Source organism: Miscanthus floridulus, chromosome 6 (genome assembly GCF_019320115.1).
Source record: "Miscanthus floridulus cultivar M001 chromosome 6, ASM1932011v1, whole genome shotgun sequence".
Lineage (NCBI taxonomy): Eukaryota > Viridiplantae > Streptophyta > Magnoliopsida > Poales > Poaceae > Miscanthus > Miscanthus floridulus.
The window spans coordinates 61,986,593-62,013,337 of NC_089585.1; the positions used below are offsets into that span (position 1 = coordinate 61,986,593).

Here is a 26,745-nt window from a genome sequence, read left to right on the forward strand (position 1 = left end):
ATCTCTCTTCTTTCTGTTTGGAGACTGTGTTAGCGTCGGTGCAAGCTAGGTGCATGGTTTGCGCTAGATGTACCATAGGCTCAGAAATCATTTTGGACGCACCTGATGGTACCACTAGGTGACTAGGGTCAAGTGGAAGCTCGTTTCGGTCCTTTCGGAGATAGTGCTAATCTTGACGGAAGATAGGTGCACGGTTTGCGTCGAGCGTACCATAGGCTCGCAAATCATTTTGGACGCACCCGATGGAAGTCCTAGGTGACGTGGGTCATGTGGAATCTCACTTCTTTCCATTTGAGACAGTGTTAGCGTCGGTGCAAGATAGGTGCACTGTTTGCGCCAAACGTACCATCGGCTCAGAAATCATTTTGGACGCACCCGATCGTACCACTAGGTGACGAGGCTCAAGTGGAAGCTCGTTTCGGTCCTTTCGGAAATAGTGCTAATCTTGACGCAAGATAGGAGCACGGTTTGCGTCGAACATACCATTGGCTCAGAAATCATTTTGGACGCACTCGATGGAACGCCTAGGTGACGTGGGTCATTTGGACTCTCGCTTCTTTCCAGTTTGGAGACATTGTTAGTGTCGATGCTAGATAGGTGCACGGTTTGCGTCGAACGTACCATAGGCTCAGAAATCATTTTGGACGCACCCGATGGAACTCCTAGGTGACGTGGGTGATGTGGAATCTCTCTTCTTTCTGTTTGGAGACTGTGTTAGCGTCGGTGCAAGCTAGGTGCATGGTTTGCGCTAGATGTACCATAGGCTCAGAAATCATTTTGGACGCACCTGATGGTACCACTAGGTGACTAGGGTCAAGTGGAAGCTCGTTTCGGTCCTTTCGGAGATAGTGCTAATCTTGACGGAAGATAGGTGCACGGTTTGCGGTAGAGCGTACCATAGGCTCGCAAATCATTTTGGACGCACCCGATGGAAGTCCTAGGTGATGTGGGTCAGGTGGAATCTCACTTCTTTCCATTTGGAGACAGTGTTAGGGTCGGTGCAAGATAGGTGCACTAGTTTGCGCCAAACGTACCATCGGCTCAGAAATCATTTTGGACGCACCCGATCGTACCACTAGGTGACGAGGCTCAAGTGGAAGCTCGTTTCGGTCCTTTCGGACATAGTGCTAATCTTGACGCAAGATAGGAGCACGGTTTGCGTCGAACATACCATTGGCTCAGAAATCAGTTTTGGACGCACTCGATGGAACGCCTAGGTGACGTGGGTCATTTGGACTCTCGCTTCTTTCCATTTGGAGACATTGTTAGTGTCGATGCTAGATAGGTGCACGGTTTGCGTCGAACGTACCATAGGCTCAGAAATCATTTTGGACGCACCCGATGGAACTCCTAGGTGACGTGGGTGATGTGGAATCTCTCTTCTTTCTGTTTGGAGACTGTGTTAGCGTCGGTGCAAGCTAGGTGCATGGTTTGCGCTAGATGTACCATAGGCTCAGAAATCATTTTGGACGCACCTGATGGTACCACTAGGTGACTAGGGTCAAGTGGAAGCTCGTTTCGGTCCTTTCGGAGATAGTGCTAATCTTGACGGAAGATAGGTGCACGGTTTGCGGTAAGCGTACCATAGGCTCGCAAATCATTTTGGACGCACCCGATGGAAGTCCTAGGTGATGTGGGTCAGGTGGAATCTCACTTCTTTCCATTTGGAGACAGTGTTAGGGTCGGTGCAAGATAGGTGCACTAGTTTGCGCCAAATGTACCAGTCGGCTCAGAAATCATTTTGGACGCACCCGATCGTACCACTAGGTGACGAGGCTCAAGTGGAAGCTCGTTTCGGTCCTTTCGAACATAGTGCTAATCTTGACGCAAGATAGGAGCACGGTTTGCGTCGAACATACCATTGGCTCAGAAATCATTTTGGACGCACTCGATGGAACGCCTAGGTGACGTATGGTCATTTGGACTCTCGCTTCTTTCCATTTGGAGACATTGTTAGTGTCGATGCTAGATAGGTGCACGGTTTGCGTCGAACGTACCATAGGCTCAGAAATCATTTTGGACGCACCCGATGGAACTCCTAGGTGACGTGGGTGATGTGGAATCTCTCTTCTTTCTGTTTGGAGACTGTGTTAGCGTCGGTGCAAGCTAGGTGCATGGTTTGCGCTAGATGTACCATAGGCTCAGAAATCATTTTGGACTGCACCTGATGGTACCACTAGGTGACTAGGGTCAAGTGGAAGCTCGTTTCGGTCCTTTCGGAGATAGTGCTAATCTTGACGGAAGATAGGTGCACGGTTTGCGTCGAGCGTACCATAGGCATCGCAAATCATTTTGGACGCACCCGATGGAAGTCCTAATTGACGTGGGTCATGTGGAATCTCACTTCTTTCCATTTGGAGACAGTGTTAGGGTCGGTGCAAGATAGGTGCACTGTTTGCGCCAAACGTACCATCGGCTCAGAAATCATTTTGGACGCACCCTGATCGTACCACTAGGTGACGAGGCTCAAGTGGAAGCTCGTTTCAGGTCCTTTCGGACATAGTGCTAATCTTGACGCAAGATAGGAGCACGGTTTGCGTCGAACATACCATTGGCTCAGAAATCGTTTTGGACGCACTCGATGGAACGCCTAGGTGACATGGGTCATTTGGACTCTCGCTTCTTTCCGTTTGGAGACATTGTTAGTGTCGATGCTAGATAGGTGCACGGTTTGCGTCGAACGTACCATAGGCTCAGAAATCATTTTGGACGCACCCGATGGAACTCCTAGGTGACGTGGGTGATGTGGAATCTCTCTTCTTTCTGTTTGGAGACTGTGTTAGCGTCGGTGCAAGCTAGGTGCATGGTTTGCGCTAGATGTACCATAGGCTCAGAAATCGTTTTGGACTGCACCTGATGGTACCACTAGGTGACTAGGGTCAAGTGGAAGCTCGTTTCGGTCCTTTCGGAGATAGTGCTAATCTTGACGGAAGATAGGTGCACGGTTTGCGTAGAGCGTACCATAGGCTCGCAAATCATTTTGGACGCACCCGATGGAAGTCCTAGGTGACTGTGGGTCAGGTGGAATCTCACTTCTTTCCATTTGGAGACAGTGTTAGGGTCGGTGCAAGATAGGTGCACTAGTTTGCGCCAAACGTACCATCGGCTCAGAAATCATTTTGGACGCACCCGATCGTACCACTAGGTGACGAGGCTCAAGTGGAAGCTCGTTTCGGTCCTTTCGGACATAGTGCTAATCTTGACGCAAGATAGGAGCACGGTTTGCGTCGAACATACCATTGGCTCAGAAATCATTTTGGACGCACTCGATGGAACGCCTAGGTGACGTGGGTCATTTGGACTCTCGCTTCTTTCCGTTTGGAGACCTTGTTAGTGTCGATGCTAGATAGGTGCACGGTTTGCGTCGAACGTACCATAGGCTCAGAAATCATTTTGGACGCACCCGATGGAACTCCTAGGTGACGTGGGTGATGTGGAATCTCTCTTCTTTCTGTTTGGAGACTGTGTTAGCGTCGGTGCAAGCTAGGTGCATGGTTTGCGCTAGATGTACCATAGGCTCAGAAATCATTTTGGACGCACCTGATGGTACCACTAGGTGACTAGGGTCAAGTGGAAGCTCGTTTCGGTCCTTTCGGAGATAGTGCTAATCTTGACGGAAGATAGGTGCACGGTTTGCGGTAGAGCGTACCATAGGCTCGCAAATCATTTTGGACGCACCCGATGGAAGTCCTAGGTGACGTGGGTCAGGTGGAATCTCACTTCTTTCCATTTGGAGACAGTGTTAGGGTCGGTGCAAGATAGGTGCACTAGTTTGCGCCAAACGTACCATCGGCTCAGAAATCATTTTGGACGCACCCGATCGTACCACTAGGTGACGAGGCTCAAGTGGAAGCTCGTTTCGGTCCTTTCGGAACATAGTGCTAATCTTGACGCAAGATAGGAGCACGGTTTGCGTCGAACATACCATTGGCTCAGAAATCGTTTTGGACGCACTCGATGGAACGCCTAGGTGACGTATGGTCATTTGGACTCTCGCTTCTTTCCAGTTTGGAGACATTGTTAGTGTCGATGCTAGATAGGTGCACGGTTTGCGTCGAACGTACCATAGGCTCAGAAATCATTTTGGACGCACCCGATGGAACTCCTAGGTGACGTGGGTGATGTGGAATCTCTCTTCTTTCTGTTTGGAGACTGTGTTAGCGTCAGGTGCAAGCTAGGTGCATGGTTTGCACTAGATGTACCATAGGCTCAGAAATCGTTTTGGACTGCACCTGATGGTACCACTAGGTGACTAGGGTCAAGTGGAAGCTCGTTTCGGTCCTTTCGGAGATAGTGCTAATCTTGACGGAAGATAGGTGCACGGTTTGCGTCGAGCGTACCATAGGCTCGCAAATCATTTTGGACGCACCCGATGGAAGTCCTAATTGACGTGGGTCATGTGGAATCTCACTTCTTTCCATTTGGAGACAGTGTTAGGGTCGGTGCAAGATAGGTGCACTGTTTGCGCCAAACGTACCATCGGCTCAGAAATCATTTTGGACGCACCCGATCGTACCACTAGGTGACGAGGCTCAAGTGGAAGCTCGTTTCAGTCCTTTCGGACATAGTGCTAATCTTGACGCAAGATAGGAGCACGGTTTGCGTCGAACATACCATTGGCTCAGAAATCGTTTTGGACGCACTCGATGGAACGCCTAGGTGACATGGGTCATTTGGACTCTCGCTTCTTTCCGTTTGGAGACATTGTTAGTGTCGATGCTAGATAGGTGCACGGTTTGCGTCGAACGTACCATAGGCTCAGAAATCATTTTGGACGCACCCGATGGAACTCCTAGGTGACGTGGGTGATGTGGAATCTCTCTTCTTTCTGTTTGGAGACTGTGTTAGCGTCGGTGCAAGCTAGGTGCATGGTTTGCGCTAGATGTACCATAGGCTCAGAAATCATTTTGGACGCACCTGATGGTACCACTAGGTGACTAGGGTCAAGTGGAAGCTCGTTTCGGTCCTTTCGGAGATAGTGCTAATCTTGACGGAAGATAGGTGCACGGTTTGCGTCGAGCGTACCATAGGCTCGCAAATCATTTTGGACGCACCCGATGGAAGTCCTAGGTGACGTGGGTCATGTGGAATCTCACTTCTTTCCATTTGGAGACAGTGTTAGGGTCGGTGCAAGATAGGTGCACTGTTTGCGCCAAACGTACCATCGGCTCAGAAATCATTTTGGACGCACCCGATCGTACCACTAGGTGACGAGGCTCAAGTGGAAGCTCGTTTCGGTCCTTTCGGACATAGTGCTAATCTTGACGCAAGATAGGAGCACGGTTTGCGTCGAACATACCATTGGCTCAGAAATCGTTTTGGACGCACTCGATGGAACGCCTAGGTGACGTGGGTCATTTGGACTCTCGCTTCTTTCCGTTTGGAGACATTGTTAGTGTCGATGCTAGATAGGTGCACGGTTTGCGTCGAACGTACCATAGGCTCAGAAATCATTTTGGACGCACCCGATGGAACTCCTAGGTGACGTGGGTGATGTGGAATCTCTCTTCTTTCTGTTTGGAGACTGTGTTAGCGTCGGTGCAAGCTAGGTGCATGGTTTGCGCTAGATGTACCATAGGCTCAGAAATCATTTTGGACTGCACCTGATGGTACCACTAGGTGACTAGGGTCAAGTGGAAGCTCGTTTCGGTCCTTTCGGAGATAGTGCTAATCTTGACGGAAGATAGGTGCACGGTTTGCGGTAAGCGTACCATAGGCTCGCAAATCATTTTGGACGCACCCGATGGAAGTCCTAGGTGATGTGGGTCAGGTGGAATCTCACTTCTTTCCATTTGGAGACAGTGTTAGGGTCGGTGCAAGATAGGTGCACTGTTTGCGCCAAACGTACCAGTCGGCTCAGAAATCATTTTGGACGCACCCGATCGTACCACTAGGTGACGAGGCTCAAGTGGAAGCTCGTTTCAGGTCCTTTCGGACATAGTGCTAATCTTGACGCAAGATAGGAGCACGGTTTGCGTCGAACATACCATTGGCTCAGAAATCGTTTTGGACGCACTCGATGGAACGCCTAGGTGACGATGGGTCATTTGGACTCTCGCTTCTTTCCGTTTGGAGACATTGTTAGTGTCGATGCTAGATAGGTGCACGGTTTGCGTCGAACGTACCATAGGCTCAGAAATCATTTTGGACGCACCCGATGGAACTCCTAGGTGACGTGGGTGATGTGGAATCTCTCTTCTTTCTGTTTGGAGACTGTGTTAGCGTCAGGTGCAAGCTAGGTGCATGGTTTGCGCTAGATGTACCATAGGCTCAGAAATCATTTTGGACTGCACCTGATGGTACCACTAGGTGACTAGGGTCAAGTGGAAGCTCGTTTCGGTCCTTTCGGAGATAGTGCTAATCTTGACGGAAGATAGGTGCACGGTTTGCGGTAAGCGTACCATAGGCTCGCAAATCATTTGGACGCACCCGATGGAAGTCCTAGGTGACGTGGGTCAGGTGGAATCTCACTTCTTTCCATTTGGAGACAGTGTTAGGGTCGGTGCAAGATAGGTGCACAGTTTGCGCCAAACGTACCATCGGCTCAGAAATCATTTTGGACGCACCCGATCGTACCACTAGGTGACGAGGCTCAAGTGGAAGCTCGTTTCAGTCCTTTCGGACATAGTGCTAATCTTGACGCAAGATAGGAGCACGGTTTGCGTCGAACATACCATTGGCTCAGAAATCGTTTTGGACGCACTCGATGGAACGCCTAGGTGACAGTGGGTCATTTGGACTCTCGCTTCTTTCCGTTTGGAGACCTTGTTAGTGTCGATGCTAGATAGGTGCACGGTTTGCGTCGAACGTACCATAGGCTCAGAAATCATTTTGGACGCACCCGATGGAACTCCTAGGTGACGTGGGTGATGTGGAATCTCTCTTCTTTCTGTTTGGAGACTGTGTTAGCGTCGGTGCAAGCTAGGTGCATGGTTTGCGCTAGATGTACCATAGGCTCAGAAATCATTTTGGACGCACCTGATGGTACCACTAGGTGACTAGGGTCAAGTGGAAGCTCGTTTCGGTCCTTTCGGAGATAGTGCTAATCTTGACGGAAGATAGGTGCACGGTTTGCGGTAAGCGTACCATAGGCTCGCAAATCATTTTGGACGCACCCGATGGAAGTCCTAGGTGATGTGGGTCAGGTGGAATCTCACTTCTTTCCATTTGGAGACAGTGTTAGGGTCGGTGCAAGATAGGTGCACTAGTTTGCGCCAAATGTACCATCGGCTCAGAAATCATTTTGGACGCACCCGATCGTACCACTAGGTGACGAGGCTCAAGTGGAAGCTCGTTTCGGTCCTTTCGGAAATAGTGCTAATCTTGACGCAAGATAGGAGCACGGTTTTGCGTCGAACATACCATTGGCTCAGAAATCATTTTGGACGCACTCGATGGAACGCCTAGGTGACGTGGGTCATTTGGACTCTCGCTTCTTTCCGTTTGGAGACATTGTTAGTGTCGATGCTAGATAGGTGCACGGTTTGCGTCGAACGTACCATAGGCTCAGAAATCATTTTGGACGCACCCGATGGAACTCCTAGGTGACGTGGGTGATGTGGAATCTCTCTTCTTTCTGTTTGGAGACTGTGTTAGCGTCGGTGCAAGCTAGGTGCATGGTTTGCGCTAGATGTACCATAGGCTCAGAAATCATTTTGGACGCACCTGATGGTACCACTAGGTGACTAGGGTCAAGTGGAAGCTCGTTTCGGTCCTTTCGGAGATAGTGCTAATCTTGACGGAAGATAGGTGCACGGTTTGCGGTAAGCGTACCATAGGCTCGCAAATCATTTTGGACGCACCCGATGGAAGTCCTAGGTGATGTGGGTCAGGTGGAATCTCACTTCTTTCCATTTGGAGACAGTGTTAGGGTCGGTGCAAGATAGGTGCACAGTTTGCGCCAAATGTACCGTCGGCTCAGAAATCATTTTGGACGCACCCGATCGTACCACTAGGTGACGAGGCTCAAGTGGAAGCTCGTTTCGGTCCTTTCGGACATAGTGCTAATCTTGACGCAAGATAGGAGCACGGTTTGCGTCGAACATACCATTGGCTCAGAAATCGTTTTGGACGCACTCGATGGAACGCCTAGGTGACGTGGGTCATTTGGACTCTCGCTTCTTTCCATTTGGAGACATTGTTAGTGTCGATGCTAGATAGGTGCACGGTTTGCGTCGAACGTACCATAGGCTCAGAAATCATTTTGGACGCACCCGATGGAACTCCTAGGTGACGTGGGTGATGTGGAATCTCTCTTCTTTCTGTTTGGAGACTGTGTTAGCGTCGGTGCAAGCTAGGTGCATGGTTTGCGCTAGATGTACCATAGGCTCAGAAATCATTTTGGACGCACCTGATGGTACCACTAGGTGACTAGGGTCAAGTGGAAGCTCGTTTCGGTCCTTTCGGAGATAGTGCTAATCTTGACGGAAGATAGGTGCACGGTTTGCGTCGAGCGTACCATAGGCACGCAAATCATTTTGGACGCACCCGATGGAAGTCCTAATTGACGTGGGTCATGTGGAATCTCACTTCTTTCCATTTGGAGACAGTGTTAGGGTCGGTGCAAGATAGGTGCACTGTTTGCGCCAAACGTACCATCGGCTCAGAAATCATTTTGGACGCACCCGATCGTACCACTAGGTGACGAGGCTCAAGTGGAAGCTCGTTTCAGTCCTTTCGGACATAGTGCTAATCTTGACGCAAGATAGGAGCACGGTTTGCGTCGAACATACCATTGGCTCAGAAATCAGTTTTGGACGCACTCGATGGAACGCCTAGGTGACATGGGTCATTTGGACTCTCGCTTCTTTCCGTTTGGAGACATTGTTAGTGTCGATGCTAGATAGGTGCACGGTTTGCGTCGAACGTACCATAGGCTCAGAAATCATTTTGGACGCACCCGATGGAACTCCTAGGTGACGTGGGTGATGTGGAATCTCTCTTCTTTCTGTTTGGAGACTGTGTTAGCGTCGGTGCAAGCTAGGTGCATGGTTTGCGCTAGATGTACCATAGGCTCAGAAATCATTTTGGACGCACCTGATTGTACCACTAGGTGACTAGGGTCAAGTGGAAGCTCAGTTTCGGTCCTTTCGGAGATAGTGCTAATCTTGACGGAAGATAGGTGCACGGTTTGCGTCGAGCGTACCATAGGCTCGGAAATCATTTTGACGCACCCTGATGGAACTCCTAGGTGACGTGGGTCATAGTGGAATCTCACTTCTTCCCATTAGGAAGACAGTGTTAGCGTCGGTGCAAGATAGGTGCACTGTTTGCGCCAAACGTACCATCGGATCAGAAATCATTTTGGACGCACCCGATCGTACCACTAGGTGATGGGGCTCAAGTGGAAGCTCGTTTCGGTCCTTTCAGAAATAGTGCTAATCTTGACGGAAGATAGGAGCACGGTTTTGCGTCGAACATACCATTGGCTCAGAAATCGTTTTGGACGCACTCGATGGAACGCCTAGGTGACGTGGGTCATTTGGACTCTCGCTTCTTTCCGTTTGGAGACCTTGTTAGTGTCGATGCTACATAGGTGCACGGTTTGCGTCGAACGTACCATAGGCTCAGAAATCATTTTGGACGCACCCGATGGAACTCCTAGGTGACGTGGGTGATGTGGAATCTCTCTTCTTTCTGTTTGGAGACTGTGTTAGCGTCGGTGCAAGCTAGGTGCATGGTTTGCGCTAGATGTACCATAGGCTCAGAAATCATTTTGGACGCACCTGATGGTACCACTAGGTGACTAGGGTCAAGTGGAAGCTCGTTTCGGTCCTTTCGGAGATAGTGCTAATCTTGACGGAAGATAGGTGCACGGTTTGCGGTAAGCGTACCATAGGCTCGCAAATCATTTTGGACGCACCCGATGGAAGTCCTAGGTGATGTGGGTCAGGTGGAATCTCACTTCTTTCCATTTGGAGACAGTGTTAGGGTCGGTGCAAGATAGGTGCACTAGTTTGCGCCAAATGTACCGTCGGCTCAGAAATCATTTTGGACGCACCCGATCGTACCACTAGGTGACGAGGCTCAAGTGGAAGCTCGTTTCGGTCCTTTCGGACATAGTGCTAATCTTGACGCAAGATAGGAGCACGGTTTGCGTCGAACATACCATTGGCTCAGAAATCGTTTTGGAGCGCACTCGATGGAACGCCTAGGTGACGTATGGTCATTTGGACTCTCGCTTCTTTCCATTTGGAGACATTGTTAGTGTCGATGCTAGATAGGTGCACGGTTTGCGTCGAACGTACCATAGGCTCAGAAATCATTTTGGACGCACCCGATGGAACTCCTAGGTGACGTGGGTGATGTGGAATCTCTCTTCTTTCTGTTTGGAGACTGTGTTAGCGTCGGTGCAAGCTAGGTGCATGGTTTGCGCTAGATGTACCATAGGCTCAGAAATCATTTTGGACGCACCTGATGGTACCACTAGGTGACTAGGGTCAAGTGGAAGCTCGTTTCGGTCCTTTCGGAGATAGTGCTAATCTTGACGGAAGATAGGTGCACGGTTTGCGTGGAGCATACCATAGGCACGCAAATCATTTTGGACGCACCCGATGGAAGTCCTAATTGACGTGGGTCAAGTGGAATCTCACTTCTTTCCATTAGGAGACAGTGTTAGGGTCGGTGCAAGATAGGTGCACTGTTTGCGCCAAACGTACCATCGGCTCAGAAATCATTTTGGACGCACCCGATCGTACCACTAGGTGACGAGGCTCAAGTGGAAGCTCGTTTCAGTCCTTTCGGACATAGTGCTAATCTTGACGCAAGATAGGAGCATGGTTTGCGTCGAACATACCATTGGCTCATAAATCATTTTCGACACACTCGATGGAACGCCTAGGTGACATGGGTCATTTGGACTCTCGCTTCTTTCCGTTTGGAGACATTGTTAGTGTCGATGCTAGATAGGTGCACGGTTTGCGTCGAACGTACCATAGGCTCAGAAATCATTTTGGACGCACCCGATGGAACTCCTAGGTGACGTGGGTGATGTCGAATCTCTCTTCTTTCTGTTTGGAGACTGTGTTAGCGTCGGTGCAAGCTAGGTGCATGGTTTGCGCTAGATGTACCATAGGCTCAGAAATCGTTTTGGACGCACCTGATTGTACCACTAGGTGACTAGGGTCAAGTGGAAGCTCATTTCGGTCCTTTCAGAGATAGTGCTAATCTTGACGGAAGATAGGTGCACGGTTTGCGTCGAGCGTACCATAGGCTCGCAAATCATTTTGGACGCACCCTGATGGAAGTCCTAGGTGACTGTGGGTCATAGTGGAATCTCACTTCTTTCCATTGGAAGACAGTGTTAGCGTCGGTGCAAGATAGGTGCACTGTTTGCGCCAAACGTACCATCGGCTCAGAAATCATTTTGGACGCACCCGATCGTACCACTAGGTGACGAGGCTCAAGTGGAAGCTCGTTTCGGTCCTTTCAGAAATAGTGCTAATCTTGACGAAGATAGGAGCACGGTTTTGCGTCGAACATACCATTGGCTCAGAAATCGTTTTGGACGCACTCGATGGAACGCCTAGGTGACATGGGTCATTTGGACTCTCGCTTCTTTCCGTTTGGAGACCTTGTTAGTGTCGATGCTACATAGGTGCACAGGTTTGCGTCGAACGTACCATAGGTTCAGAAATCATTTTGGACGCACCCGATGGAACTCCTAGGTGACGTGGGTGATGTGGAATCTCTCTTCTTTCTGTTTGGAGACTATGTTAGCAGTCGGTGCAAGCTAGGTGCATGGTTTGCGCTAGATGTACCATAGGCTCAGAAATCATTTTGGACGCACCTGATGGTACCACTAGGTGACTAGGGTCAAGTAGAAGCTCGTTTCGGTCCTTTCGGAGATAGTGCTAATCTTGACGGAAGATAGGTGCACGGTTTGCGGTAAGCGTACCATAGGCTCGCAAGTCAATTTGGACGCACCCGATGGAAAGTCCTAGGTGATGTGGGTCAGGTGGAATCTCACTTCTTTCCATTTGGAGACAGTGTTAGGGTCGGTGCAAGATAGGTGCACAGTTTGCGCCAAACGTACCGTCGGCTCAGAAATCATTTTGGACACACCCGATCATACCACTAGGTGACGAGGCTCAAGTGGAAGCTCGTTTCAGTCCTTTCGGACATAGTGCTAATCTTGACGCAAGATAGGAGCATCGGTTTGCGTCGAACATAGCATTGGCTCAGAAATCATTTTGGAGGCGCTCGATGGAATGCCTAGGTGACGTGGGTCATTTGGACTCTTGCTTCTTTCCATTTGGAAACCTTGTTAGTGTCGATGCTACATAGGTGCACGGTTTGCGTCGAACGTATCATAGGCTCAGAAATCATTTTGGACGCACCCGATGGAACTCCTAGGTGACGTGGGTGATGTGGAATCTCTCTTCTTTCTGTTTGGAGACTGTGTTAGCGTTGGTGCAAGCTAGGTGCCTGGTTTGCGCTAGATGTACCATAGGCACAGAAATCATTTTGGACGCACCTGATGGTACCACTAGGTGACTTGGGTCAAGTGGAAGCTCGTTTCGGTCCTTTCGGAGATAGTGCTAATCCTTGACGGAAGATAGGTGCACGGTTTGCGGTAAGCGTACCATAGGCTCGCAAATCACTTTGGACGCACCCGATGGAAGTCCTAGGTGATGTGGGTCAGGTGGAATCTCACTTCTTTCCATTTGGAGATAGTGTTAGGGTCGGTGCAAGATAGGTGCACAGTTTGCGCCAAACGTACCATCGGCTTCAGAAATCATTTTGGGCGCACCCGATCGTACCACTAGGTGACGGGCTCAAGTGGAAGCTCGTTTCGGTCCTTTCGGAAATAGTGCTAATCTTGACGGAAGATAGGAGCACGGTTTTGCGTCGAACATACCATTGGCTCAGAAATCATTTTGGACGCACTAGATGGAATGCCTAGGTGACGTGGGTCATTTGGACTCTCGCTTCTTTCCGTTTGGAGACCTTGTTAGTGTCGATGCTACATAGGTGCACGGTTTGCGTCGAACGTACCATAGGCTCAGAAATCATTTTGGACGCACCCGATGGAACTCCTAGGTGACGTGGGTGATGTGGAATCTCTCTTCTTTCTGTTTGGAGACTGTGTTAGCGTCGGTGCAAGCTAGGTGCATGGTTTGCGCTAGATGTACCATAGGCATAGAAATCAGTTTTGGACGCACCTGATGGTACCACTAGGTGACTAGGGTCAAGTGGAAGCTCGTTTCGGTCCTTTCAGAGATAGTGCTAATCTTGACAGAAGATAGGTGCACGGTTTGCGGTAAGCGTACCATAGGCTCGCAAATCATTTTGGACGCACTCGATGGAAGTCCTAGGTGATGTGGGTCAGGTGGAATCTCACTTCTTTCTATTTGGAGATAGTGTTAGGGTCGGTGCAAGATAGGTGCTCAGTTTGCGCCAAAATGTACCGTCGGCTCAGAAATCATTTTGGACGCACCCGATCGTACCACTAGGTGACGAGGCTCAAGTGGAAGCTCGTTTTGGTCCTTTCGAACATAGTGCTAATCTTGACGCAAGATAGGAGCACGGTTTGCGTCGAACATACCATTAGCTCAGAAATCGTTTTGGAGCGCACTCGATGGAACGCCTAGGTGACGTATGGTCATTTGGACTCTCGCTTCTTTCCATTTGGAGACATTGTTAGTGTCGATGCTAGATAGGTGCACGGTTTGCGTCGAACGTACCATAGGCTCAGAAATCATTTTGGACGCACCCGATGGAACTCCTAGGTGACGTGGGTGATGTGGAATCTCTCTTCTTTCTGTTTGGAGACTGTGTTAGCGTCAGTGCAAGCTAGGTGCATGGTTTGCGCTAGATGTACCATAGGCTCAGAAATCATTTTGGATGCACCTGATGGTACCACTAGGTGACTAGGGTCAAGTGGAAGCTCGTTTGGTCCTTTCGGAGATAGTGCTAATCTTGACGGAAGATAGGTGCACGGTTTGCGTAGAGCGTACCATAGGCTCGCAAATCATTTTGGACGCACCCGATGGAAGTCCTAGGTGACTGTGGGTCATGTGGAATCTCACTTCTTTCCATTTGGAGACAGTGTTAGGGTCGGTGCAAGATAGGTGCACTGTTTGCGCCAAACGTACCATCGGCTCAGAAATCATTTTGGACGCACCCGATTGTACCACTAGGTGACGAGGCTCAAGTGGAAGCTCGTTTCAGTCCTTTCGGACATAGTGCTAATCTTGACGCAAGATAGGAGCATGGTTTGCGTCGAACATACCATTGGCTCATAAATCATTTTCGACACACTCGATGGAACGCCTAGCTGACATGGGTCATTTGGACTCTCGCTTCTTTCCGTTTGGAGACATTGTTAGTGTCGATGCTAGATAGGTGCACGGTTTGCGTCGAACGTACCATAGGCTTAGAAATCATTTTGGACGCACCCGATGGAACTCCTAGGTGACGTGGGTGATGTCGAATCTCTCTTCTTTCTGTTTGGAGACTGTGTTAGCGTCGGTGCAAGCTAGGTGCATGGTTTGCACTAGATGTACCATAGGCTCGGAAATCGTTTTGGACGCACCTGATTGTACCACTAGGTGACTAGGGTCAAGTGGAAGCTCATTTCGGTCCTTTCAGAGACTAGTGCTAATCTTGACGGAAGATAGGTGCACGGTTTGCGTCGAGCGTACCATTGGCTCGGAAATCATTTTTGACACACCCTGATGGAACTCCTAGGTGACGTGGGTCATATGGAATCTCACTTCTTCCCATTAGAAGACAGTGTTAGCGTCGGTGCAAGATAGGTGCACTGTTTGCGCCAAACGTACCATCGGATCAGAAATCATTTTGGACGCACCCGATCGTACCACTAGGTGATGGGGCTCAAGTGGAAGCTCGTTTCGGTCCTTTCAGAAATAGTGCTAATCTTGACGGAAGATAGGAGCACGGTTTTGCGTCGAACATACCATTGGCTCAGAAATCGTTTTGGACGCACTCGATGGAACGCCTAGGTGACATGGGTCATTTGGACTCTCGCTTCTTTCCGTTTGGAGACCTTGTTAGTGTCGATGCTACATAGGTGCACAGGTTTGCGTCGAACGTACCATAGGTTCAGAAATCATTTTGGACGCACCCGATGGAACTCCTAGGTGACGTGGGTGATGTGGAATCTCTCTTCTTTCTGTTTGGAGACTGTGTTAGCATCGGTGCAAGCTAGGTGCATGGTTTGCGCTAGATGTACCATAGGCTCAGAAATCATTTTGGACGCACCTGATGGTACCACTAGGTGACTAGGGTCAAGTAGAAGCTCGTTTCGGTCCTTTCGGAGATAGTGCTAATCTTGACGGAAGATAGGTGCACGGTTTGCGGTAAGCGTACCATAGGCTCGCAAATCATTTTGGACGCACCCGATGGAAAGTCCTAGGTGATGTGGGTCAGGTGGAATCTCACTTCTTTCCATTTGGAGACAGTGTTAGGGTCGGTGCAAGATAGGTGCACAGTTTGCGCCAAACGTACCGTCGGTTCAGAAATCATTTTGGACGCACCCGATCATACCACTAGGTGACGAGGCTCAAGTGGAAGCTCGTTTCAGTCCTTTCGGACATAGTGCTAATCTTGACGCAAGATAGGAGCTCGGTTTGCGTCGAACATACCATTGGCTCAGAAATCATTTTGGAGGCGCTCGATGGAATGCCTAGGTGACGTGGGTCATTTGGACTCTTGCTTCTTTCCATTTGGAAACCTTGTTAGTGTCGATGCTACATAGGTGCACGGTTTGCGTCGAACGTACCATAGGCTCAGAAATCATTTTGGACGCACCCGATGGAACTCCTAGGTGACGTGGGTGATGTGGAATCTCTCTTCTTTCTGTTTGGAGACTGTGTTAGCATCAGTGCAAGCTAGGTGCATGGTTTGCGCAAGATGTACCATAGGCTCAGAAATTGTTTTGGACGCACCTGATTACACTAGGTGACTAGGGTCAAGTGGAAGCTCGTTTCGGTCCTTTCGGAGATAGTGCCAATCTTGACGGAAGATAGGTGCATGGTTTGCGTCGAGCGTACCATAGGCTCGAAAACATTTTCGACGCACCCGTTGGAACTCCTAGGAGACGTGGGTCATGTGGAATCTCACTTCTTCCCATTTGAAGACAGTGTTAGCGTCGGTGCAAGATAGGTGCACTATTTGCGCCAAACGTACCATCAGCTCAGAAATCATTTTGGACGCACCCGATCGTACCACTAGGTGACGGGGCTCAAGTGGAAGCTCGTTTCGGTCCTTTCGGAAATAGTGCTAATCTTGATGGAAAATAGGAGCACGGTTTTGCGTTGAACATACCATTGGCTCAGAAATCATGTTGGACGCACTCGATGGAACGCCTAGGTGACGTGGGTCATTTGGACTCTCACTTCTTTCCGTTTGGAGACCTTGTTAGTGTCGATGCTACATAGGTGCACGGTTTGCGTCGAACGCACCATAGGCTCAGAAATCATTTTGGACGCACCCGATGGAACTCCTAGGTGACGTGGGTGATGTGGAATCTCTCTTCTTTCTGTTTGGAGACTGTGTTAGCGTCGGTGCAAGCTAGGTGCATGGTTTGCGCTAGATGTACCATGGGCTCAGAAATCGTTTTGGACGCACCTGATGGTACCACTAGGTGACTAGGGTCAAGTGGAAGCTTGTTTTGGTCCTTTCGGAGATAGTGCTAATCTTGACGGAAGATAGGTGCACGGTTTGCGATAAGCGTACCATAGGCTCGCAAATCATTTTGGACGCACCCGATGGAACTCCTAGGTGACATGGGTGATGTGGAATCTCTCTTCTTTCTGTTTGGAGACTGTGTTAGCATCAGTGCAAGCTAGGTGCATGGTTTGCACAAGATGTACCATAGGCTCAGAAATTGTTTTGGACGCACCTGATTGTACCACTAGGTGACTAGGGTCAAGTGGAAGCTCGTTTCGGTCCTTTCGGAGATAGTGCCAATCTTGACGGAAGATAGGTGCATGGTTTGCGTCGAGCGTACCATAGGCTCGAAAACATTTTCGACGCACCCGTTGGAACTCCTAGGAGACGTGGGTCATGTGGAATCTCACTTCTTCCCATTTGAAGACAGTGTTAGCGTCGATGCAAGATAGGTGCACTATTTGCGCCAAACGTACCATCAGCTCAGAAATCATTTTGGACGCACCCGATCGTACCACTAGGTGACGGGGCTCAAGTGGAAGCTCGTTTCGGTCCTTTCGGAAATAGTGCTAATCTTGACGGAAAATAGGAGCACGGTTTTGCGTTGAACATACCATTGGCTCAGAAATCATGTTGGACGCACTCGATGGAACGCCTAGGTGACGTGGGTCATTTGGACTCTCACTTCTTTCCGTTTGGAGACCTTGTTAGTGTCGATGCTACATAGGTGCACGGTTTGCGTCGAACGCACCATAGGCTCAGAAATCATTTTGGACGCACCCGATGGAACTCCTAGGTGACGTGGGTGATGTGGAATCTCTCTTCTTTCTGTTTGGAGACTGTGTTAGCGTCGGTGCAAGCTAGGTGCATGGTTTGCGCTAGATGTACCATAGGGCTCAGAAATCGTTTTGGACGCACCTGATGGTACCACTAGGTGACTAGGGTCAAGTGGAAGCTTGTTTTGGTCCTTTCGGAGATAGTGCTAATCTTGACGGAAGATAGGTGCACGGTTTGCGATAAGCGTACCATAGGCTCGCAAATCATTTTGGACGCACCCGATGGAAGTCCTAGCTGATGTGGGTCAGGTGGAATCTCACTTCTTTCCATTTGGAGATAGTGTTAGTGTCAGGTGCAAGATAGGTGCACAGTTTGTGCCAAATGTACCGTCAGGCTCAGAAATCATTTTGGATGCACCCGATCGTACCACTAGATGACGAGGCTCAAGTGGAAGCTCGTTTCGGTCCTTTCGAACATAGTGCTAATCTTGACGCAAGATAGGAGCACGGTTTGCGTGAACATACCATTAGCTCAGAAATCGTTTTGGAGGCGCTCGATGGAATGCCTAGGTGACGTATGTCATTTGGACTCTCGCTTCTTTCCATTTGGAGATAATGTTAGTCTCGATGCTAGATAGGTGCACGGTTTGCGTCGAACGTACCACAGGCTCATAAATCATTTTGGACGCACCCGATGGAACTCCTAGGTGATGTGGGTGATGTGGAATCTCTCTTCTTTCTGTTTGGAGACTGTGTTAGCGTCAGTGCAAGCTAGGTGCATGGTTTGCACTAGATGTACCATAGGCTCAGAAATCATTTTGGATGCACCTGATGTACCACTAGGTGACTTGGGACAAGTGGAAGCTCGTTTTGGTCCTTTCGGAGATAGGGCTAATCTTGACGGAAGATAGGTGAACAGATTGTGTCGAGCGTACCATAGGCACACAAATCATTTTGGACGCACCCGATGGAAGTCCTAATTGACGTGGGTCATGTGGAATCTCACTTCTTTCCATTTGGAGATAGTGTTAGGGTCAGTGCAAGATAGGTGCACTGTTTGTGCCAAACGTACCATTGGCTCATAAATCATTTTGGACGCACCCGATCGTACCACTAGGTGACGAGGCTCAAGTGGAAGCTCATTTCAGTCCTTTCGGACATAGTCCTAATCTTGACGCAAGATAGGAGCACAGTTTGCGTCGAACATACCATTGGCTTAGAAATTGTTTTGGACGCACTCGATGGAATGCCTAGGTGACATGGGTCATTTGGACTCTCGCTTCTTTCCGTTTGGAGACATTTTTAGTGTCGATGCTAGATAGGTGCACGATTTGCGCCGAACATACCATAGGCTCAGAAATCATTTTGGACGCACCCAATGGAACTCCTAGGTGACGTGGGTGATGTGGAATCTCTCATATTTCTGTTTGGAGACTGTGTTAGCGTCGGTGCAAGCTAGGTGCATGGTTTGTGCTAGATGTACCATAGGCTCAGAAATCATTTTGGACACACCTGATTGTACCACCAGGTGACTAGGGTCAAGTGGAAGCTCGTTTCGGTCCTTTCGGAGATAGTGCTAATCTTGACGGAAGATAGGTGCACGGTTTGCGTCGAGCGTACCATAGGCTCGGAAAACATTTTCGACGCACCCAATGGAACTCCTAGGTGACGTGGGTCATGTGGAATCTCACTTCTTCCCATTTGAAGACAGTGTTAGCGTCGGTACAAGATAGGTGCACTATTTGCGCCAAACGTACCATCGGCTCAGAAATCATTTTGGACGCACCCGATCATACCACTAGGTGACAGGGCTCAAGTGGAAGCTCGTTTTGGTCCTTTCGGAAATAGTGCCTATCTTGACGGAAGATAGGAGCACGGTTTGTGTTGAACATACGATTGGCTCAGAAATCGCGTTGGACGCACGCACTCGATGGAATGCCTAGGTGACCGTGGGTCATTTGGACTCTCGCTTCTTTCCGTTTGGAGACCTTGTTAGTGTTGATGCTACATAGGTGCACGGTTTGCGTCGAACGTACCATAGGCTCAGAAATCATTTTGGACGCACCCGATGGAACTCCTAGGTGACGTGGGTGATGTGGAATCTCTCTTCTTTCTATTTGAGACTGTGTTAGCGTCGGTGCAAAGCTAGGTGCATGGTTTGCGCTAGATGTACCATAGGCTCAGAAATCGTTTTGGACGCACCTGATGGTACCACTCGGTGACTAGGGTCAAGTGGAAGCTCGTTTTGGTCCTTTCGGAGATAGTGCTAATCTTGACAGAAGATAGTGCACGATTTGCGGTAAGTGTACCATAGGCTCGCAAATAATTTTGGACGCACCCAATGGAAGTCCTAGCTGACGTGGGTCATGTGGAATCTCACTTCTTCCCATTTGAAGACAGTGTTAGCGTCGGTGCAAGATAGGTGCACTATTTGTGCCAAACGTACCATCGGCTCAGAAATCATTTTGGACGCACCCGATCGTACCACTAGGTGACGAGGCTCAAGTGGAAGCTCGTTTCGGTCCTTTCAGAAATAGTGCCAATCTTGATGGAAGATAGGAGCACGGTTTTGTGTTGAACATACGATTGGCTCAGGAATTGTGTTGGACGCACGCACTCGATGGAACGCCTAGGTGACGTGGGTCATTTGGACTCTCGCTTCTTTCCATTTGGAGACCTTGTTAGTGTCGATGCTACATAGGTGCACGGTTTGCGTCGAACGTACCATTGGCTCAGAAATCATTTTGGACGCACCCGATGGAACTCCTAGGTGACGTGGGTGATGTGGAATCTCTCTTCTTTCTATTTGGAGACTGTGTTAGCGTCAGTGCAAGCTAGGTGCATGGTTTGCGCTAGATGTGCCATAGGCTCAGAAATCGTTTTGGACGCACCTCATGGTACCACTAGGTGACTAGGGTCAAGTGGAAGCTCGTTTTGGTCCTTTCGGAGATAGTGCTAATCTTGATGGAAGATAGGTGCACGATTTGCGGTAAGCGTACCATAGGCTCGCAAATAATTTTGGACGCACCCGATGGAAGTCCTAGCTGATGTGGGTCAGGTGGATTCTCACTTCTTTCCATTTGGAGATAGTGTTAGGGTCCGTGCAAGATAGGTGCATAGTTTGCGCCAAATGTACCGTCGGCTCAGAAATCATTTTGGACGCACTTGATCGTACCACTAGGTGACGAGGCTCAAGTGGAAGCTCGTTTCGGTCCTTTCGAACATAGTGCTAATCTTGACGCAAGATAGGAGCACGGTTTGCGTCGAACATACCATTAGCTCAGAAATCATTTTGGAGGCGCTCGATGGAACGCCTAGGTGACGTATGTCATTTGGACTCTCGCTTCTTTCCATTTGGAGATAATGTTAGTGCGGTTTGCGTCGAACGTACCACATGCTCATAAATAATTTTGGACACACCCGATGGAACTCCTAGGTGACGTGGGTGATGTGGAATCTCTCTTCTTTTAGTTTGGAGACTGTGTTAGCGTCAGTGTAGCTAGGTGCATGGTTTGCACTAGATGTACCATAGGCTCAGAAATTGTTCTGGATGCACCTGATGGTACCACTAGGTGACTAGGGTCAAGTGGAAGCTCATTTTGGTCCTTTCGGAGATAGGGCTAATCTTAATGGAAGATGGGTGCACGGTTTGCGTCGAGCGTACCATAGGCACACAAATCATTTTGGACGCACCCGATGGAAGTCCTAATTGACGTGGGTCAAGTGGAATCTCACTTCTTTCGATTTGGAGACAGTCTTAGGGTCGGTGCAAGATAGGTGCACTGTTTGCGCCAAACGTACCATCGGCTCATAAATCATTTTGGACGCACCCGAATGTACCACTAGGTGACGAGGCTCAAGTGGAAGCTCGTTTTAGTCCTTTTGGACATAGTGCTAATCTTGACGCAAGATAGGAGCACAGTTTGCGTCGAACATACTATTGGCTTAGAAATCGTTTTGGACGCACTCCATGGAACGCCTAGGTGACATGGGTCATTTGGACTCGCTTCTTTCCGTTTGGAGACATTGTTAGTGTCGATGCTATATAGGTGCACGGTTTGCGTCGAACGTACCATAGGCTCAGAAATCATTTTGGACGCACCCAATGGAACTCCTAGGTGACGTGGGTGATGTGGAATCTCTCTTCTTTCTATTTGGAGACTGTGTTAGCATCGGTGCAAGCTAGGTGCATGGTTTGCGCTAGATGTACCATAGGCTCAGAAATTGTTTTGGACGCACCTGATTGTACCACTAGGTGACTAGGGTCAAGTGGATGCTCGTTTCGGTCCTTTCGGAGATAGTGCTAATCTTGACGGAAGATAGGTGCACGGTTTGCGTCGAGCGTACCATAGGCTCGGAAAACATTTTTGACGCACCCGTTGGAACTCCTAGGAGACGTGGGTCATGTGGAATCTCACTTCTTCCCATTTGAAGACAGTGTTAGCGTCGGTGCAAGATAGGTGCACTATTTGCGCCAAACGTATCATCGGCTCAGTAATCATTTTGGACGCACCCGATCATACCACTAGGTGACGGGGCTCAAGTGGAAGCTCATTTCGGTCCTTTTCGGAAATAGTGCTAATCTTGATGGAAAATAGGATCACGGTTTTGCGTTGAACATACCATTGGCTCAGAAATCGTGTTGGACGCACTCAATGGAATGCCTAGGTGACGTGGGTCATTTGGACTCTCGCTTCTTTCCATTTGGAGACCTTGTTAGTGTCGATGCTACATAGGTGCACGATTTACGTCGAACGCACCATAGGCTCAGAAATCATTTTGGACGCACCCGATGGAACTCCTAAGTGACGTGGGTGATGTGGAATCTCTCTTCTTTCTGTTTGGAGACAGTGTTAGCGTCGGTGCAAGCTAGGTGCATGGTTTGTGCTAGATGTACCATAGGCTCAGAAATCATTTTGGACGCACCTGATGGTACCACTAGGTGACTAGGGTCAAGTGGAAGCTCGTTTCGGTCCTTTCGGAGATAGTGCTAATCTTGATGGAAGATCGGTGCGCGGTTGGCGGTAAGCGTACCATAGGCTCGCAAATCATTTTGGATGCACCCGATGGAAGTCCTAGCTGATGTGGGTCAGGTGGAATCTCACTTCTTTCCATTTGGAGATAGTGTTTGGGTCGGTTCAAGATAGGTGCACCGTTTGCGCCAAATGTACCGTCGGCTCAGAAATCATTTTGGACGCACCCGATCATACCACTAGGTGACGAGGCTCAAGTGGAAGCTTGTTTCGGTCCTTTCAAACATAGTGCTAATCTTGACGCAATATAGGAGCACGGTTTGCGTCGAACATACCATTAGCTCAGAAATCGTTTTGGAGGCGCCCGATGGAACGCCTAGGTGACGTATGTCATTTGGACTCTCGCTTCTTTCCATTTGGAGATAATGTTAGTGTCGATGCTAGATAGGTGCACGGTTTGCGTCGAACGTACCACAAGCTCAGAAATCATTTTGGACGCACCCGATGGAACTCCTAGGTTACGTGGGTGATGTGGAATCTCTCTTCTTTCTGTTTGGAGACTATGTTAGCGTCAGTGCAAGCTAGGTGCATGGTTTGCACTAGATGTACCATAGGCTCAGAAATCGTTTTGGATGCTCCTGATGGTACCACTAGGTGACTAGGGTCAAGTGGAAGCTCGTTTTGGTCCTTTCAGAGATAGGGCTAATCTTGACGGAAGATAGGTGCACGGTTTGCGTCGAGCGTACCACAGGCACACAAATCATTTTGGACGCACCCGATGGAAGTCCTAATTGACGTGGGTCATGTGGAATCTCACTTCTTTCCATTTGGAGATAGTGTTAGGGTCAGTGCAAGATAGGTGCACTATTTGCGCCAAACGTACCATCGGCTCATAAATCATTTTGGACGCACCCGATCATACCACTAGGTGACGAGGCTCAAGTGGAAGCTCGTTTCAGTCCTTTCGGACATAGTGCTAATCTTGACGCAAGATAGGAGCACAGTTTGCGTCGAACATACCATTGGCTTCGAAATAGTTTTGGACGCACTCGATGGAACGCCTAGGTGACATGGGTCATTTGGACTCTCGCTTCTTTCTGTTTGGAGATATTGTTAGTGTCGATGCTAGATAGGTGCATGGTTTGCGCCGAACGTACCATAGGCTCAGAAATCATTTTGGACGCACCCGATGGAACTCCTAGGTGACGTGGGTGATGTGGAATCTCTCTTATTTCTGTTTGGAGACTGTGTTAGCGTCGGTGCAAGCTAGGTGCATGGTTTGCGCTAGATGTACCATAGGCTCAGAAATCATTTTGGACGCACCTGATTGTACCACTAGGTGACTAGGGTCAAGTGGAAGCTCGTTTTGGTCCTTTCGGAGATAGTGCTAATCTTGACGGAAGATAGTTGCACGATTTGCGGTAAGTGTACCATAGGCTCGCAAATAATTTTGGACGCACCCTGATGGGACAAGGGGTTGTTCCTGATCTTTTGGTGAGTGTGGATAAACTCGATTTGGGGTGGATTCGACGTTGGCTGTCCGACTACAACGACCACAAGGTTGCTGCGCCTTAGCAACAGGTACACCGGCTCCGATTGTGATGTTCTTGCCGTGCCAAGAACACCATGAACCTGCAAGCAACCGAGAACAAGCAAGAACAAGATGAACAAGCCAATAACTCACGGATTTAAGCCAAAGGCCGAATCTGAATCACAAGTTGGGGTCTTGAAACAAGCAAATCGGGTGGTCTAGTCGACACACGCGTTTACAAGGAAGAAGCAGCAGCTATCTTGCATCTAAACAAAACCCAACCTCATTCTGATGGCTGCTGGCTCTATTTATAAGGAGGAGAGCACAAGGGGGAGTGGGAAACCCTAATCTGGGCGTCCCTCAATGGGCTGTAGGTCTGTGCATCCTTTGGCTTGCTGCGCACAGATTCGGTAGATTCTGATAGTGGGGTTGGACCCATGTGAAAGAGGACGACGCGCTCTTTCCAACAAGTCAAAAACCAGCTTCATTGGATCTCGTATCAAGGAGTTATGGTACTTTTGATGGAGTGTTTCCTGCTGTCTCGAGATGAGCTGAGCGCCCCATTAATGATGATTCCCACTTGTTCGGCTGCTCCATCCTCATCATGGGGTCTAAACATGAGGCAATGGGGTCTTGACCAACATTCCTAAGAATAAGACAATCATCACCATGATTTAGTAGCATCCAATTCTGAGACGAGTTTGTATGAACAGCGAGGAACGACTTTACTTGATAATTAAGTTGTTGTGCTCGAGCTCTTGTCATCGGACCTTGTTGTGCAGCAGGTGTGGTTGTATCAATGGAAGGGATGTCCTCATCATCCTCCCCTTCTTGCATTTGAGTCGTCCTCGACTCTAGTTCATCCTCTTCTCCCAAATATGGTTTCAAATCTGCAATGTTAAAAGTGGGGCTAACCCCAAAAGCTGCAGGTAGCTCAAGTTTGTACGCATTATCATTAATCCTTTCTAACACTTTAAAAGGACCATCGGCTCTAGGCAGCAACTTAGACTTTCGCAAATCAGGGAACCTATCTTTTCTCAAATGGAGCCAAACTAGATCACCAGGTTCAAAAATGACATGTTTCTTCCCTTTGCTACCAGCTAGTTTATACTTTGCGTTCATGCACTCTATTTTCTCTTTAGTGGTTTCATGCAATTTTAAGATCAGTTCAGCACGTTGTTTAGCATCAAAGTTCACTCGCTCCGAGGTCGGAAGAGGTAACAAATCAATAGGAGCACGTGGCACAAACCCATAAACAATCTCAAAAGGGCTTTTCTTAGTGGTAGAATGCTGTGAACGATTATAAGCAAACTCAACATGAGGCAAGCACTCTTCCCACATTTTTATGTTCTTTTTCAAAACAGCCCTAAGCAAAGTAGATAATGTTCTATTGACAACCTCAGTTTGTCCATCAGTTTGGGGATGACAAGTAGTGGAAAATAAAAGCTTAGTCCCTAGCTTAGCCCACAAAGTTCTCCAAAAATGACTAAGAAATTTTGCATCCCGATCAGAAACAATGGTGTTAGGCACACCGTGCAATCGAACAATCTCACGAAAGAACAAATCAGCAACATGTGTAGCATCATCGCTCTTATGACATGGTATGAAATGTGCCATTTTAGAAAATCTGTCCACAACAACAAACACACTATCCCTCCCCTTCTTTGTTCTAGGCAGTCCTAAAACAAAGTCCATTGAAATATCTTCCCACGGTGCACTTGGAACAGGAAGAGGCATGTATAAACCATGAGGATTAAGGTGTGACTTAGCTTTCTGGCATGTTGTGCAGCGAGCAACGAACCTCTCCACGTCTCTCCTCATCTTGGGCCAAAAGAAATGACCAGCAAGGATGTCCTCTGTCTTTTTCACACCAAAATGTCCCATGAGTCCTCCTCCATGCGCTTCCTGCAACAATAACAAACGCACAGAGCTAGCTGGAATGCATAGCTTGTTAGCTCTAAAGACAAACCCATCGGTAAGGATGAATCTGTTCCATGTTTTCCCCTCTTGGCAATTCAGCAATACATCTTTGAAATCATTGTCATGTGCATATTGTTCCTTAATAGTTTCCAAACCAAAGATTTTAAAGTCAAGTTGTGAAAGCATGGTGTAACGTCTAGACAAAGCATCAGCAATTATATTTTCCTTCCCCTTTTTGTGTTTGATGACATAAGGAAAGGACTCGATGAATTCAACCCACTTGGCATGTCTACGGTTCAGTTTTGCTTGACTACGGATGTGTTTCAAAGATTCATGATCAGAATGTATGACAAACTCTTTGGGCCACAAATAATGCTGCCATGTTTCCAAAGTCCGAACTAGAGCAAGCAATTCCTTATCATAAGTAGAATAGTTCAAACTAGGGCCACTCAACTTTTCACTGAAATACGCCACAGGTTTCCCCTCTTGTAACAGCACACCACCCAACCCAATTCCACTAGCATCACATTCAAGCTCAAAGGTTTTGTTGAAATCAGGAAGTTGGAGTAAAGGTGCATGAGTTAACTTATCTTTGAGCGTGTTGAAAGCATCCTGTTGGGTTGCAGCCCAAGTGAAGGTTGCACCCTTCTTGGTGAGTTCATGCAGCGGGGCTGCAATGGTGCTGAAGTCCTTCACAAATCGACGGTAGAAACTAGCAAGTCCTAGAAAACTCCGCACTTGTGTGACCGTGCAGGGAATAGGCCAGCTGTGTATGGCCTCAACCTTGGCTTGATCAACTTCGATTCCCTGCGGTGTCACAACATATCCAAGAAAAGAAACTCGATCTGTGCAAAAGGTGCACTTCTCAAGATTGCCAAACAAGTGTGCATCCCGTAGAGCATTGAAAACG

General features: G+C 48.6%; 1 protein-coding gene across 1 annotated transcript in view; it reads right to left on the reverse strand.

Annotated features, from left to right (window-relative positions):
- Positions 1-26,745, reverse strand: part of LOC136460629 (uncharacterized) — a gene marked incomplete at its 3' end in the record, with an annotated part of 52,149 nt that overhangs the window by 21,539 nt on the left and 3,865 nt on the right. The window contains exons 2-3 of the mRNA XM_066460256.1: positions 26,582-26,674; positions 25,051-26,146 (exon numbers count right to left, since the gene is read on the reverse strand). Of these exons, the coding sequence (XP_066316353.1) occupies positions 25,051-26,146; positions 26,582-26,674 (1,189 nt within the window). The remainder of the gene's footprint in view (positions 1-25,050; positions 26,147-26,581; positions 26,675-26,745) is intronic.